Genomic DNA, 15,727 nt, shown 5'->3' on the forward strand with positions numbered 1-15,727 from the left:
CTGGGGTCCCCGGCAGCTCTGCCCACAAGCCCGCCAGGTGCCGTGGCCCCTCCACTCAGGCCCCACAGACGCGTAGACACTGGCTCTCGCCTCCAGGGGAGACTGCAGCAGGAAGTGACAGTCATGCTGGGGGTTCGCCGAGCGCTTTGCCTACCAGACACGCCTGGTACTAGTGAGTCTCTAAAGCGTCACTGAGCCCACCACACACACCCGGGACAAAGGCGCCAGAACTTCCACTCTCAGCTTACATGTGAGGAAGCGTTTCACAGAGCAAAGGTCTCCAGGCTGGAACGTGGGGTCCACGGACATCCAGAGGCGTCTGGGCAGTGACCGGCCCTCTCAGTGAGAACCGAGGGCTGGAGCCCAGGGTACAAGGTAGCCCTTCTCCAACCCCAGGAAAGCTTGTGAACACAGGACTCAATTGGCTGCACAACTCCAGCTGTTTATTAACAAATGCTTCCCCACCTTCTGCCCGTCACACACGGGGCCAACCGCGTGTGGGGGAGGGGGTGCGGAAAGCCAGGGTGAATGGGAGCAGTCGGGGAGGGGCAGGTCGGGCTCCCCCACCCCCATCCCGTGGCACTTGGCTCCTGGGAGCCTGACGTCTGGCCAGGCACAGAAGCCTCTCCTCTGCGCAGCCACCTGCTGGGAGCGCCATCCAAGGGAGGCCGGGGCTGCCTGTAGGCCCAGCCAGAGAGCGAGCGGAGGCCAGGGCTGGCAGAGAGGGGAGAGGGGCTGACAGCAAGCAGTGGAGGCCCGTCACCTCGCCCAGGCCCGCCGGTGCCTGCGCCCAGCCCCACTGCTGTGAGCTGGCCTCGCCTGATGAGAAGCCACTGCCGCTCACAGTGCTCGCAGCTTCCTGGCCTTCCTCTCCGATCTCACAGCCTCGTCATGGGCTTTCCGCTTCTCTGCCAGTTTGTTGGCCTGCGAGGAGGAAGGGGAGAATTAAGCTATGATGGGCGGGAGGAAGGCGGGATGGGGACTCCCCCTTCTCCTACTCAAGGCCACCCCTTAAAAGCAGAGCTTCCAGAAAAGCTAACGGGCAAATCGTCACGGGGAGAAAGCAAATCGATCCAAAGAGCCTCGGGTGAGGAACCGGGTCTTCACTCTGCCTTTATGACTGTTACCTCACGGGCCACCAGCAAGCCAGGAGGACCGCAGGCTCCCAGGGCCGAAGGCCACTGCCCCACTGCCCCGCTCCGCCTGGGAAAGCAGGGGCCTTTCAAACCTTCACCAGGAGCTGCTGGAGGGGTCGGCCTGGAGTAGTCATTCGCCTGGGCCATTTGGCATGATCTATTTCCAAAACAGGCAGGCCTTTCCACCTGGCAATTACACACCTAAGAATTTACCCTGCAGAGAGGCCCTTGGAAGTAAGGCGGAGAGGTGCTCAAGAGTGTTTTCTGAGAATGACTAGAAAAGGGGGACAGTCTAGCCCTGTCAGCGGGCACTGTGTGACGCCATGGACGGCTCACACGAAATGACAAGCACAGCAGAATGGCCTTCAGGCAGACCAGACCCTGGAGACACTCTGGGTGTGAGTCCACCCACCACCCCCAAAAAGCAAGCATTACAATAAAGAGAGCGCCAGGAACTTTTCGGCTTCCCAGCGCACATAAGAGTTCTGTTCATGCTACGCTGCTGTCTGTTCAGCAGCGTGTAGCCCGGTGTCTACAAACACCATCCATACACAGTCTTTAAAACAGACTGCACTGCTGAAAAAATGCCACCCACCATCTCAGCCTTCAACGAAGTCTTTTACTGATGGTAACATCAAAGAACACGGATCACACATTACTACAACAGAGAATTATGAAAAAGTCTGAAATAGTGTGAGAATTACCAATGTCACTGGTGACGGCGAGACATGACATGAGAAAATACTGGGAAAATGGGGCTAAACAGACTTGCTCCACATAGAGCTGCCACAAACCTTCCCTTTTCTACAAACACCGCATCTGTGAAACACAGTAAGGCGCAGTGCTGTCTGCATGGCACGTGTGTGTGCGCTGAGTCGCTTCAGTCGTGTCCAACGCTCAGTGACCCCATGGACTGTAGCCCACCGGGCTCCTCTGTCCATGGGATTCTCCAGGCAAGACTACTGGAGTGGGTTGCCATGCCCTCCTCCAGGCTGCACAGCATGATGCCCCCCCGAATAACACCCGTGTTATTACATGCACAAAAGAACACTGGGGGGCTGTCAGCACAGACCACCGTGCAGGCAATGCGGCCTGAGCCACCTTCCCACCCCTCAGGCTCTGCTGTACACAGCACTCTCTCAGAGATTTTCCCTGGCCCAGAGTCCGCCCAGGAGAGCCACCAGGCCTGGAAGCTCATCTGTGAGGCCCCACCTGGAGCCTTAGGCTGGGAGGTGGGGCGGGGAGACTCACCTCGCGGACTCTGCGCTTCCTGCCGAACATGATCTTGTTGTAAAGGTACTTCTCCCGCTTCTTCATCGTCATGATGGCCAGGCGCTTGGCCTCGCTCTCCTCCTCCTGGGCCAGCCGCTGCTTGTCCTCCAGCTTCACTGTGCCTGCCATCACCCTGGGCTTCTGGGGACACAGGGAGGACGCTGCTGGGGACAGGCTGACCCCACACTCCACCTCCCGCCCTCTCTGGCCCCCGCCCTTCTGGCACCAAGACGGCTGGGGGGGTGGGGCGCCGCTTCCGGGGCTGAGACCCTGGTCCACGCCCGGGTACCTTCCCCTCCAGCCTCTGCTCCTCCGGGGCGGTGAGCTGGGCCTCCGCCTTCCCCTCCAGCCTCCGCCCCTCCAGGGTGGTCAGCCGGGCCTCTTCCTCCTTCTCCGAATCAGCCTCCATGTCCTCCTCCTCCTCCTCTTTTTCTTCCTCTTCCTCGCCATCACCGTCGTCTTCCTCCTCATCCTCCTCCTCGGATTCATTCACGTTTCCTACAAAGAACAAGAATTCTGTACCCTGGGGTCTGCTCTTCCCCTCGCGGTGTGAGAACCTGCACTACAGACCTTCCGGGCAGAGCAGGGCTGGCTCGGCCACGGCCCCCCAGCACCTCCCCCCGGGCCCAGCTGCCTTCAGAGCAAGCTCCAGGCCCCCCACCCCTCAGCTCTGCTGCCTCCCACGGAAACTTCCAGACCATTTTGCTCAGCTACGCTGGACACCAATTGACACGTGACTCTAGGACACAAACACCTCCTCCTCCTAAGCCGTGTCACTCCGAGGAGGGCTTACAAGGTTTTGTGTCCCCACTGACTGCCCAATTCTCTGGAGCGTGCCACCTCCGTAGCCAACCAGGGAAGCGGCCAGCTGAGGCCTGGGAGCCCAGGCGGGCCTGGAGGAGCCTGCCCAGCCCGCCCGGTCCAGCCTCCTCCACGCACCTGGGTGCTCGCCCCGCTGCAGGGCCAGGAGTTTCAGTTTCTCTGGAGGCACATAGTCGCCTTCCTTCTCTGTTACGAAGGGCGAGAGGTGTGGGGGCAGCTGCACCCCGGGGAAGTAGTCTGCCACAGGGAGGAGGAGCCGGGCATTCACTGAGTCAAACACCCACTGGGGCTGCACGTAGTACCTGGCGGAGGGCGAGAGTGGAGAAGAGTCACGGGGCCCCCGAGGACCCGGCTGCAGGGCCCTGGACGCAGACCTCCGCCCCCAGAAACCCAAACACGTGGAGGAAGAAGAGGACCTCGGGGGCCTACCTGCCGATGACCGGGGTCTGCTGCCCAGGCCGGTCGACAATCTGGTGGGTGATGCCGGGGTCTGTGACGTCATAGGTGGCCCCGATGCACAGAGATTTGTCCCAGGACACGATCCCCCCAAAACTCCTACAGGCACAGGGGGAGCCCACGAGGGTCCTCAGGCACAAGCTCACCCTCCCAGAACACACCTGTTCGCCCCCACAGGGTCCCCAGTCCAGAGTGGGACCCAGCCGGCACGGTCAGGCCCCCACCTGATGACGAAGGCCAGGGCCTCTCGGGGCACCTCGCGGTTCAGGAAGAACTTCAGGCCCTCGAAGAGCTTCTTGTGCTTCTCCTGTGCCTCCAGCTCCTTCCTGCGGTCCTCCTCCTGTGCCGCTATCTCCTGCCGAGAGGAGGGGCCGCTCACGCTGTCGGGCCCGCCCGCACCCCCACGGGAGGCAGAGGCTAGAGATGAGCCCCTCCCCAGCTTCCTCCTAAACCCTTCAGGGCCCCCGGCCCGCCTCCAGAAAGCCGCGCAGCACTCACCCCATCAGCAGGAAACTCGTCCACCTCAGCTTCCTCCTCCTCCGTGGGCACCACCACGCGGGCCAGACTGGCACTGAGGGCGGCCAGTTTCTGTGGAAAGAAGCGGGGCCGTAGAGATGCTGCTTGCGGGCGGGGGTGGGGGCAGCATGGGGAGGGGGAGCACTGACCGCTCTGGGACAGCCGTCGGTGGGCTTGGGTTCTGGGGGACGCAGGGCCGGCACTGGAAGCCCCTCTCACCTCCAGAGAGCTCTCTGAGTCCAGCGCATAGGCGTCTTCGCTGGTCTTTGCTTCTGTGTGGACCTGACTCTCTAGCTGGGAGGCGGGGTGGGGACAGTCAGAGAAGGGAGGCCCCAGTCCCCACCTCCCTGCGGGCAGAGGCTGGGCCCCCCGGCCCGCCGGGGGACGGGCCTACCTTGGGCGGGTAGTGCAGGTTGAGAGACTGGTAGAGGCGGAAGTTGACGAAGCCCAGCAGCGTGGTGTAGAACTCGGTGAATGTGGCCATGACCCTGTAGTCCACGTCTGTCGGGTGCTGCGGACACAGCAGGCGTGCAGGCGGTGTCAGTGCAAGAAGCACACGGACAGCCACCCGGAGTGGGGGCTCTGGCTGCCCTAGGACCAGGCGGGTCCTGGGGGCTGCCCTGCCTTCAGAGCTCAGCCTCTTGGCAAGAGTCCAGGGGGTCCCCACCCAGGAGCATCCTGGGTACCAGTCAGGCTCTGGACAAGTGTCCCAAGGGTTGTCCTGGAGGCCAGGGCCAGATCCCCGCTAGTGGTGAGAAAGGGAAGCCTTTGTCTTGAGGTGCCCAGTACTGGCTGATGCCCACTGCCCCCTCATTCTGCAGGTCAGACTTTCACCCTGCAGAGGCCGCTCACACCTGCTCCACCGCCCAGCTCACAATTTTCATTTACTGTCTTCTCTGGGGCTAGCCCGTGAGCACCTGGGTGACAGTTGGGCAAGGCGGCCCTGGAACAGCCCACCTGCCTGGATAGGGGCAGTTGGGTCAGTGGTCGGATGGCACACTGCACCCACAAGCCCTGGCGGGACCTTTGGGACCAATACTCAGACTCTAATGACCCTGCCTCAGGCTCAAACCAAAGGCATAGCCCGAGGACCTGGGGCAGGCCGGGCGGCCGCCTGGCCCACCCTCAGGGTGCTCCTGAGAAACATTGCCTGCCTGGGCAAAAACAGAGCACAGTCCCATCTGTCCCCTCATTGATACCTCGGTCCTTCCAGAGGCCTGGGGGCATGTGAGTAGGACTTCCCCACGGCCCGGCAGCCCCCTGAACCCCACTACCTGCCTGGGTCCTGCTGCTGGGAGCCCAGCACTGGCTGTACAGGGGGGTGGGGGGGCACATACGAGGGCCCCAGCTGTGACCCAGCCCGGGTCCCCCATCCTCCTGCTGGGCGGAGGCAGCGGCAGTGAGCTGGCCAGAGAGGGAGGAGGAAGGGGCGGCCCATGCCCTCCCCCATGCCCCCAGCACCAGCTGTGTGGAGGCCAGCCACCATAGGGCCCTATTCACCCCCGCGGGACAGACAAAGGCCAGTCTGAGCAGCGCGTGGGTGGGACATCAGAGAGCAGGAAGGAGAGGGAGGGCTGGGGAAGGAGGGAGGGCGGGCAGGAAGGATCAGGGAGAGGAGGGACAGGGCAGGGCATAAGCAGGGAAGAGCACGGACTCGCACACGCCGGCCCCCGGGGCAGACACGGGCTGCTGGGGGCCAAGCACCTCTTACCCACGGAGGCTGCCACCGATCCCCACTGCCGGGCCTCAGAGGGCTTCCAGCCAGCAGCCCCCCAGCCCAGCCCAGACTAAGGAGCAGGGAGGGACCCAGCGGACCCCGACTATGAGCTCAGGCTGGAGCACCCGCTCCCCGGGCAGCAAACCCACCATCTAGCCAGGTCTAGATGAAGCAGGAAGCGGGCCCCACATGGGCCCACCGCACGAAAAATCAGTTGTGACCCTGTGGGGCTGACAACCCCCATCTGGAGGCCAAGCCAGCATTTCCCCTCATGGATCCTGCCTCAAACCCCCCCAGTCTAAAAAACAGAGAAAGCAGAGTGAGGAGGACCCCACGGGTCGGAGGCAGGCTGGGCTCTAAGTAAGGCCGTGCACACAGGCGCACTCGGCCTGGCCTGGTCACTCTTCTTTCAGCGACCCCTGTGGACCAGGCACTGTGAGAGCTCTTCTCCCTCAAATCCTCACAACAAAGGCTTAGAAGTGCAGGCGCCTTATTAAACGCGGCAGAGAGGTAGGGGAACGTGCCCGAGGCCAACTAGCCAGCAGGTACGGCAGCCAGGCTGGCTCAGGCTCCTGTTACCACACACTACCCCCACCCTCGCCACCCCACCAGACCGGCACTCAAGACCCCAGCTGGTTCTGCAGGACACGACGATCCCCTCCCTGCCCACCCCCTCGTCTCTGTCTAGGAACTGGAGAGGGAGCCACGGCCCGGCACAGACCCTCCCCGGGGAAACACTCACGTCGTGGGAGAAGGTGTAGGGCGTGATCCACACGATCGGCTGGCCCAGCACCTCGGCCTGGTAGTAGATGCCTTTGATGGACAGGAAGACCTGTGGAGGAGCGGGACGGTGTGTGAGGGCCCCAGGCGGCGGGGGGATGGGGCGGGCGGGGAGAACATGAGGCCCCTGGGTGTCGGGGCCCCGCCGGGCAGCCCGGCTCACCTTGCGCAGGGCGCGCGCGGCGATGACGTAGTGCATGAACTCCACGGCCAGCCGGCGGCACAGCTGGATGGTGTGCACGTGGCACTTGCCGGTCCGCGGGAAGGTGGAGAAGAGGAAGCACATGGACAGGGCATCGTCCAGGTCCCGCAGCGCATCGACGAACGTGGGGTACCTGCGCGGCCGGGGGGGCGGCGCTCATGAGGCCGCTCCGCCTGGGCTCCCGAGGGGCCTCCAACCCCGCTGCCGCCGCCCGTCAGCCACCCCAGAGGCCCCGTTCCCCGCGCCAGGCCTGGCCAGGCCACCACCATCTCCCAGGCGGGGAGCCGGGCCACGCCCCAGGGGCTGGCAGCACCGGCTTCCCCGTGGCCTTGGGAGGAACCGCGGAACCAGGAGGAGCCCGCTTAGCTCCGAGGGTCAGGAGGGGCGGCCGGGCCTTCAGACACAGCCTGAGAGAGAGGAAAGGCCCACGGGGGCCTCTCGAGAGACAACGGGAGAGGCGCTCGGCTTCCGGGTGCAGAAGCCCGCGCCTCGGGCAGCCCCTGGACGTTTCCAAGTCCCCTCGCTCTCCACCTCACAGACCACCCCCACCACCGAGCCCTTCCTAGAAACACCACGCGCCACTCATTCTTGAGCCACGGCTGAGGAGGGGGTGCCGCAGAACGGGAGCACCATCACACGGCCACCTGGTGCGCCTGTGAATCCAGACACCTGCTTTTTGCTCATGCACCTTTTTTCCATTCCTTCCACAGGACAGCCGTGTCACACTCGCCAGCTCTCCATCAGCGGAGGAGCCGCTCGGAGCAGCAGCTGTTCTTGGGCCGCCCAGCTTGTGGCCGCAGGGCTGGGGTGAGAACGCCTTCCGTGGAGCTCCCAGGCTGGGGGTGCTGCTCAGCTGGCTGCCCCGACTAAGGAGACCAAGTCCATCCGGCTCGGAGCTGAGCGCTCCCGGGCCAACAGCCCCCAAGAGAAAGACAGACGTTCAGGGAGCCCCGGGTTTCTGAATCTCACCACTGCTGCCACTTTGGGCCAGGTTATTCTGGGCAGTGGGGGCTGCCCTGTGTGCCACAGGGGGCTGGGCAGCATCTGTGGCCCCTGAATACTAGGAGACCCCCCTACCATCCTAGTCATGAGAACCGGAAGTGTCTCCAGGCACTACCAAGCGTACCCCCGATTTAATCAGTGACAGAGGGGGACTGTGGAGAAGGATGGGCAAGAAACAGCTGATGTCAGAGGCGTCGAGCCACACTTCCAGGACTGACCATGCACGTCCGTGCCCCCCCAGGGCTCTGGCTCTCTCTCACCACAGGGCCTTTGCACTCGCTGTTTGCTCTTCCTGAACTACACTTTCCCCTGGCTGTCTCAGGTCTGCCCTCAGACACCTCCTCTGACCAGCCTGTAAGTCACATGTGTCCTCCAGTTCCCTTCACAGAGAGCATCCCCCACGGCACTCGTGTGGACATGCAACCATTAGAACATGGAGTTGTTTCCTGGTCTGCTTCCTCCAAGAGGAGGCCAGCTCTGGGGGTGGGGTCTCGGCCGTGTTCCCCACTGTGCCCCTAGTGCCAGGCCACAGCCCCGCTCACCGCTCCTTGACGATGTGGTCGAGCTTGTAGTTGGGCTTGTTGTCCTTCAGACGCTCCACCGTGTTCCACTCACTCTTCCCATAGGCCTTCCGCAGCTTCCGGACGAACACCTGCGGGAGGAGGAGACCGCTGATGTGGGCCAGGGGCTCCTGGGCAGCCCTTCTGTGGGGGAGGGATGCTCGGCTTTGGGGGGACTTCCGAGGCCTCCAGAAGCCAACCACAGCTGTCTGCCGGCACCATCTGCCCCCTCGGCCACCTCCACGGAGCCGTGAACCCAACCCAGCCCGCCACACGGTTGACAGGTGAACAGGGATAAGCACTCAGACGTGCTGACTCCACATGTTTACATGAAAGTTTAATGTTTTCAGCCCTATTTTCCAACTGAGAAGTGAGGCAAGTCAGGGCCAGGAGGTCAGGCCAGAAACACCAGCCTGTGTGTCCGTGAAAGCAAGCCATGGGCCCACATGTGGGGCGGGGCCACAGGGGAAAACACACTTGAGGTCAATGGTGGCCCCGGAAAGTCCTCTTAACTGACAGCTGCCGCCCTCCAAGCACTTCAGGGCGGGCCTGTCCTCTGTGCTCCCCAGATGCTTGGAGGCCCCCTCCACTGTGGTCGTGAGCAGTGACCAGTCCCACGAGGGGCCCACTGTCATGAACTCAGGAGGCCACAAACCCCAGCTGCACCTCGGTGGGCTCTGTGGAGAGGGCCACCAGCAGCTGCACCCCTCAGCCTGGCCCTGTCGCTCGGCAAAGGCTACAGTACCAGCAGTCACTTTCAATTATTTGCGGTTGGTATAATTAGATCTCTACTTTCCCTATGGTATTTAAGCATTTAATGGTTTCTATTTGCAGAATGAAACGCCTGATCTCCTGGGAGCAATTTCAGAAAGAACCTGAATCAGATGGGGTTCTTTGAGCAGAAAATACACCAGAGAGACCCTGAAAGACTACAATCTTTGCCTCACAGGCAATTAATTTACTTTTTCCCAAAAGAACTAGGGGAAAGGTATGACAAAGCAAGTGTTAATCATTGGCCAGGTTCTGTGTAAATGATTCCCACACAGAAAGAGCTCAGTCAATCCCCCGACACAATCTGGAGGGAGAATTACCTCACCCTTTGTAGAGACTTGCTCACAGAGATCAAACAACCTGCCTGAGATCAGTGTTAGCAGGTCTCCATAGAGCTGGGAAGGGCCCCCGGCAGGCCCCGGAGCCCAGCCTCACCTTGTACTCCCGGAACTTGTTGACGATGGGTTCGTGGAGGAGGAACTTGATATCTTTGATGAGGTAAAAGGTTCGGGCAGCTGTGGAGCCCTTGTTAACCTTCTTCTTGTGTTTGGGTTCATGGGGATAAATGCCTTTCAGGATGCACAGCCGCCTGGAAGACAAATGCCATTCCTTCTATCAGCAAACTTTGCTGAGCACTGGCCATGCTGGACCCGGGAAACCACAGTGAGCAAGGAGCACAGGAGCCCTGCCCCTGGGAAAGCGCACACCCTCAGGAAGGAGCCTGACCGCCACAAGGTCCTGACAGACACATGCAGAATGTCCGGAGCACCAGAAAGGAGACTAGCAGGAATACGGACGGGGGCCGACTGCAGGCACCTCTTTCAGCAAGGGGAGCCAGGAGAGGCCTCGCTGAGAAAGCAGTGCCGACTGCAGGCACCTCTTTCAGCAAAGGGAGCCAGGAGAGGCCTCGCTGAGAAAGCAGGGCCAACTGCAGGCACCCCTTTCAGCAAAGGGAGCCAGGAGAGGCCTCCCTGAGAAAGCAGGGCCAACTGCAGGCACCCCTTTCAGCAAAAGGAGCCAGGAGAGGCCTCGCTGAGAAAGCAGGGCCAACTGCAGGCACCTCTTTCAGCAAAGGGAGCTAGGAGAGGCCTCGCTGAGAAAGCGGTGCTTCAGCCGCACACAGGGACACCTTGTTTTATTGCGCTGCATTTACTGCACTTCACAAAGACAGCCTTTTTTTTTTTTTTAAACAAATTGGAGGTCTGAGCAACCCTGCATTCAGCAAGTCCATCGGAGCCAACACCTGCTCACTTCGTGCCTCTGAAACATTCTGCTAATTCTCACAATATTTCGAACTTTTCCTCATTATTATATTTGCTATGGTGATCTGTGATTAGTAATCTTTGATGATGCTATTACAATCAATTTTAGGGCATCACACTGGTCTGATGATTAACTTAATCAATGAACGCTGCACACAGCGTTCTGATGGCTCCACCCGACTGGCTACTGCCCAGTCTCTCTCCCTCTCCACAGACCTTCCTACTCCCTGGGACACAGCACTGATATCAGGTCAATAAATAGCCCAACAATGGCCTCTAAGTGTTTCAGTGTCTAGAAGGAAGAGTCCCACATCTCTCACTTTAAATAAAAAGCTAGAAATGATTAAGCTGAGGAAGAAAGGGGTGTTGAAACCTGAGAGAGGTCGAAAGCTAGGCTTCTTACACCCATCACTCAAGTTGTGAATGTAAAAGAAAAGCCCTTGAGGGAAATTCGAAGAGCTACTCCAGTGAACACCCGAATGGTAAGAAGGCAAAACGGTCTTACTGCTCACCTGAAGTCGGCCAGGCTCAGCTGCAGCTTCTTCCGGGCTTTATTTCGGGTGATGTAGTTGGTGGCAGAACCTCGTTCATACTTGGGGAGGAAAATCAATTCTCCGTTAGCAATGGCTGCAGTGACAGACAGCCACTTCTGGACGTTCCTCATGCAAAAGGTGACGACTGTTCTGGATTCACAGCCAAGAGGCCGTGGGGAGGGAGCATGCCCGCACGGTCCTTACAGCTGTCGGCACGGAGGACACACACATCTGTGTGATGCGGGCACCATGAGGTTGCTGTGGATCGGGTGCCGCACCAAGCCCTTAGCAGTAGCCCTAAGCATCGACCATGATGATGACTGACTTGCACATGTTACTTCATTTAATCCCCACAACACTGTGACGTGGGTGCCATTAAAATTCTCATGTCACACGGGGGAAAACAGGCTCAGAAAAATAACCTACCTGGGTCACACAGCTTTCTAAGAGCTGGGGCTGCCTTCAGACCTAGGTCCAAGTCCAGAGCCTGAGTGCCTTGTCCACTAAGCCAGGGTTCTCAACTTATTTTTCATTATAACCAGCCTTTCCACCACTGGAGGGCTTTTAGACCTTTTCTCCCCCTTCATCACCCTCTCTCACAGCCTCCCAAAATGTTAACACCATAGACATGGTACAGCTCTCTTTACGTAATGTGGTCCTTCAGAGGGGCACACATCATTGTTATATCAAACATGTCCCCCAACCAATTCCTGTTCCCTTGGAGATGACACTGTCTGGTTGAAAATGCACACTCAAAGCCACACAGCGTCCTTCCTTCCCCAGTCATTCATTCATTCAAGAGACAACCATAAGACCTATACTATGTTCCAATGTTTATTTAGCTAGACGCTAGGAGGGTAACAAAAGACAAAAAGCCTGGTCTCTACCTGCCCCCGAGGACCGTGTGGTCTTGTGCAATCACCTGGATGTGTGCAGCGCTAGATGCTGCCTCGCTCAAAGCTCTGTGTCCCAAGAGACCAGCAGCATGCCATACCAGCTCCCTACAATGTCACCAATGAGGTCTTCTGCTGGATTGCGACAGCATAGGCCTCCATGGCCAGGTCCAGCTCTGAAGGGATAAGCCCGTAGCCTCCTAAGGGGTATGTTATGGCTAACCCCAAAGTCACAAAACACGCCCTGCCTTCATTCGTAACCTTAGGCATTTATTACCTGTCTAAGGGATCAGGCCCATGCCAAATCCTGGGGACACAAAGATGACTTTCTGCCTTTGTTAAAACTGTTTTCCACTGCCCTATGCCACACTGTCACCATTCTTACCCTTTCAAATCTTAAGGAGATAATCAAAGATAACTGGGGTGACTTTTCTCCCCAGGTGTACAGGGCGATGGAGTCTGCACTTGGGGCTGTTAGGTGCTACTGGCACCTGGTGGGTAAGGGGTCAGGAACGCTGCTAAACATCCTACAAACACACAGCATAAGCCTCCCCTCAACAGTTATCTGGCTCAAAATGTCAAAACGGTCACAGCTTTAAAAACTGCCATGATCCACTGACATGTCTGCATCTGTGTCTCAAGCTCAGGTTTGCTATGTTGTATCTTTATAGCTCCAATTGCAGGCACTTTCTAGGTGCTCAAGGCCTGCTGGGTTAAAAACAAATTGGCAGTCAAGACCTGCCTGGGTGGTCCCATGCACTCTCCCAATGCAGGGGGCCCAGGTTCGATCCCTGGTCAGGGGACTAGATCCCACATGCAACTAAGTTCACATGCGGCAACTAAAGATATCACATCCCATAAAGAAGATTCCTCAAGTTGCAACTGAGACCAGGTGCAGTCAAACAAACAACAACAAATCTGCTGTAGAAACTTGTGAGCTGAAAGAAACAAATGAGGCAGCTATATCTTCCTCATCCCCTCTCTCATCTCTTCCTACAACCAAGAGGATTCTCCATACAGCAACAAGAACAACTCCTTGAAAAATAAATCACATTCTCTCCCTTTAGTTGTTTCTTACTGCACTTTGAATAAAATCCAGTTTCCTCACTGTGCCTGACAGCCTTGCATGATCCGGTCCCTGTTCCACCCCAACTTCACCAGATGCCACTCTTCCCTTGGTTTACTTCTTCCTGGGCCATCCTGATATTGTTTGATTTCTTGCACACAATGAGCCCTCTCCATCTAAGGACCTTGGCACTTAGACTTCCCCTGCCAGGCTTGTTTGTGACCATTTTATTTGATTGTTTACTTTAGTGTCCAACTTCCCCATAAAAACTGAACTCCGGGAAGGCAGGGACCACATCTGGTTGTTTATGTCTCCATCCCCAGTGTCTAGAACCAGGCCTGATTCAACAGAAAAAGGGAGTCACTAGTCTCAGAGACGATGAACTCGACAAAACGGTGAGCTCTACATAAGGCTCATGAGGCTTTCAGTAATGAGTTGTCCTCCAGCTCGGCCTCTTTTGGGGTGGAGCTTTGCCTGGTAACCTCAACTCCCTTTCACAGCTCTACCCCAGGTTTCTTTTTCAGATTTCACAGCGAGTACTGCCGTCCCGGCCCATCATTGGATCCCTTCTGGCTGCTGTCTCCTGTCGTGTTGATCCCAGCCGCTTCTGCACCCACGACGGTCCAAGGCCGGGGAACCCCCAGGCTCCATCGCTCCCGTCCCCCACCTCCTGGGGCAGCCCCAGCCCCCTGCCCCGGCCTCTCGCCCATCACCTTCTTCTTCTCCAGGCCTCCCATGGCTCCACGCTGGATGGTCTACAGGCGCCGCGCGGACAGACACCGCCACTTCCTTCCACACGTGCCCCGAGTAGGACCCCGAGGGCCCCACGCCGCCGGCCTGTGCGGGCTGTCCAACAAGGTGCCTGAGCGAATCTAGGAAAAGATGGAACATTTCTCCTGAGATTTACAACTAAACCGTCTGAAAAAAAAATCGCTAAGACTGACCTTTCGGGCTCTTTCCTCTCTATGAGCCTCTTACAGGCATTTTTAATGTGTAAGCAAGGCGGATATTCGGGCATTTTTATAATCATCCTGATGACGCGCGCTTGACGTCTAGAGCCCCGTTGCATGTTGGGATGGAAGGGGGCGGAAGGCTTAGAGGCGGCGCAGCGCCTTCTGGGATGCAGAGGGGAACCGCGTTCCGTGGTGAGCGAGCGCGTTGCGTTGTTATGGTAGCGGTTGCTGGGCGCCGTGGGAACTAGTCTCGGTCGTCTGAGAGGCAGCCTGGGCGGTGAATGAGGCTGCTCTCTCTTCGCTATTGGCTTTGCTTTGTGTCCATTGGCTGTTACCCGGTATACGTAGAGCACAAGCCGACTTTTTTCCTCACGAAGGTGGAGAGATTCGAGAGGCCGCTTATACTTTCTGAGCCTTAGAAGAGGGTTGAAAAATGACGAAAGGCCAAGCAGATTACAGAACTCGTGTTCTGTATATTTTAAGTGCCCATTTAGGGACCTTCCTGGCGGTCCAGTTGTTAAGACTCCACAATTCCTCAGCACCAGATGCCGGTTCGATCCCTGGTCGAGGAGCTAAGATGCCGTATGCCATGGGGTGCCACCAAAAAATAAAAATAAAAAGCACATTTAACACGTTTTGAAGAAGAAATTCATAGGGCCTGGACTCCATCTTAGGCCTGTTCATGCTGATTATGCCCAGCCACCTTTCCAATGGACTCGGAACTCTGTGTTTAGTGCCTATGAAAACAACAGAAGGATAAGGCCCCCTCCAGACAGGGGAGCCTTGAAGATTGTATCTAGGTTATTCATCGCCTAAGAGAAAACATACACTAATCACCCCTTCCTCCAGACAGGGGAGCCTTGAAGGTCGTATCTAGGTTAGTCATCGCTGAAGAGAAAACGTACACTAATCACCCCTTCCTCCAGACAGGCCATACATTTTTCTGTATCAATCAGAGTGTAACCTTGGGTTTATTGATTATTGGCTAATTGTTTGACTGTTTGAGCACATAGCACATGAATGGTGGGGTTATTGGGATTGTATTTTCCTTGGTTTATGTAAGTCTCAAGGAATTTGGAGTGGTGGGTTCAGACACGTACACATGGGGTATAAAAGATTTTCACAAATGCTGGTCGGGGTCCTTGGCTAAGAGGAGATTCTGCCTTGGGCCCGCCGGTGTAATAAACTGCACTCCACTATCTGCCTTGTCCTTCTGAGTGAGTTTCCTGGGACGCGTGGCTCCAACAGTTTGAGCTTTTAATATGTATACACAAATTTCGTATTGTGTTCTCACAGGATAATTAGAAGATTTATACAAATATACCAAGTGGTGTGGTCTGGGAAATAGATAAAATTTATAAAATTTGATGTTTTCTTCCTTCAAGCTTCTTAACTCCATTTGGATTTTGCCTCAAATTTAAAAATTTGAGGCCCTGTGAATGTGACGTGACCCAAGGTTGTGGTTATAGATGCTCAATCGGGTCCAGCTGTTTGCAACCCCATAGACTGTAGCCCACCAGGCTCCTCTGCCCATGAAATTTTCCAGGCAAGAATGCTGGAGTAGCTTGCCATTTCCTCCTTCAGGGGATCTTCCTGACCCAGGGGTCCAACCCACGTCTCCTGCACCTCCTGCATTGGCAGGCGGATTCTTTATCACTGCCTTATCCTGGTCGTAGAACTCACCCTTTAAAGGTAAATGCAGACATTAAGCAGGGGCCAGTGCTTGTTTTGAAAACTGTGTTTCATTATGTACTCTCTTTGAAAATTAGCATGTATTTACTTACTC

At 57.4% G+C, this 15,727-nt stretch overlaps 1 protein-coding gene across 1 annotated transcript; it reads right to left on the reverse strand.

Annotated features, from left to right (window-relative positions):
* Positions 1 to 426: 426 nt before the first annotated feature.
* Positions 427 to 13,793, reverse strand: PES1 (pescadillo ribosomal biogenesis factor 1). Its single transcript, XM_052654540.1, has 15 exons — positions 13,702 to 13,793; positions 11,009 to 11,088; positions 9,670 to 9,823; positions 8,446 to 8,555; positions 6,863 to 7,034; positions 6,662 to 6,751; positions 4,597 to 4,713; positions 4,422 to 4,496; positions 4,185 to 4,274; positions 3,911 to 4,041; positions 3,660 to 3,785; positions 3,348 to 3,532; positions 2,698 to 2,906; positions 2,388 to 2,549; positions 427 to 924 (listed from the first exon to the last, which is right to left on the reverse strand). Exons 1-15 carry the CDS (start codon positions 13,723 to 13,725, stop codon positions 841 to 843), a joined length of 1,809 nt encoding a protein of 602 aa, XP_052510500.1. The 5' UTR covers positions 13,726 to 13,793; the 3' UTR covers positions 427 to 840.
* Positions 13,794 to 15,727: the final 1,934 nt, after the last annotated feature.

The sequence above is a fragment of the Budorcas taxicolor genome, chromosome 17 (genome assembly GCF_023091745.1).
Source record: "Budorcas taxicolor isolate Tak-1 chromosome 17, Takin1.1, whole genome shotgun sequence".
Lineage (NCBI taxonomy): Eukaryota > Metazoa > Chordata > Mammalia > Artiodactyla > Bovidae > Budorcas > Budorcas taxicolor.

Coding starts and splice junctions, on each gene's coding strand:
- PES1 (XM_052654540.1), bottom strand. CDS start 13,725: ATGGGAGGCCTGGAGAAGAAGAAG. Junction 6,752..6,862: donor CCGCGCGCGCCCTGCGCAAG/GTGAGCCGGGCT, acceptor GCTCCTCCACAG/GTCTTCCTGTCCATCAAAGG. Junction 2,907..3,347: donor GCAGCGGGGCGAGCACCCAG/GTGCGTGGAGGA, acceptor TGTTCTTTGTAG/GAAACGTGAATGAATCCGAG.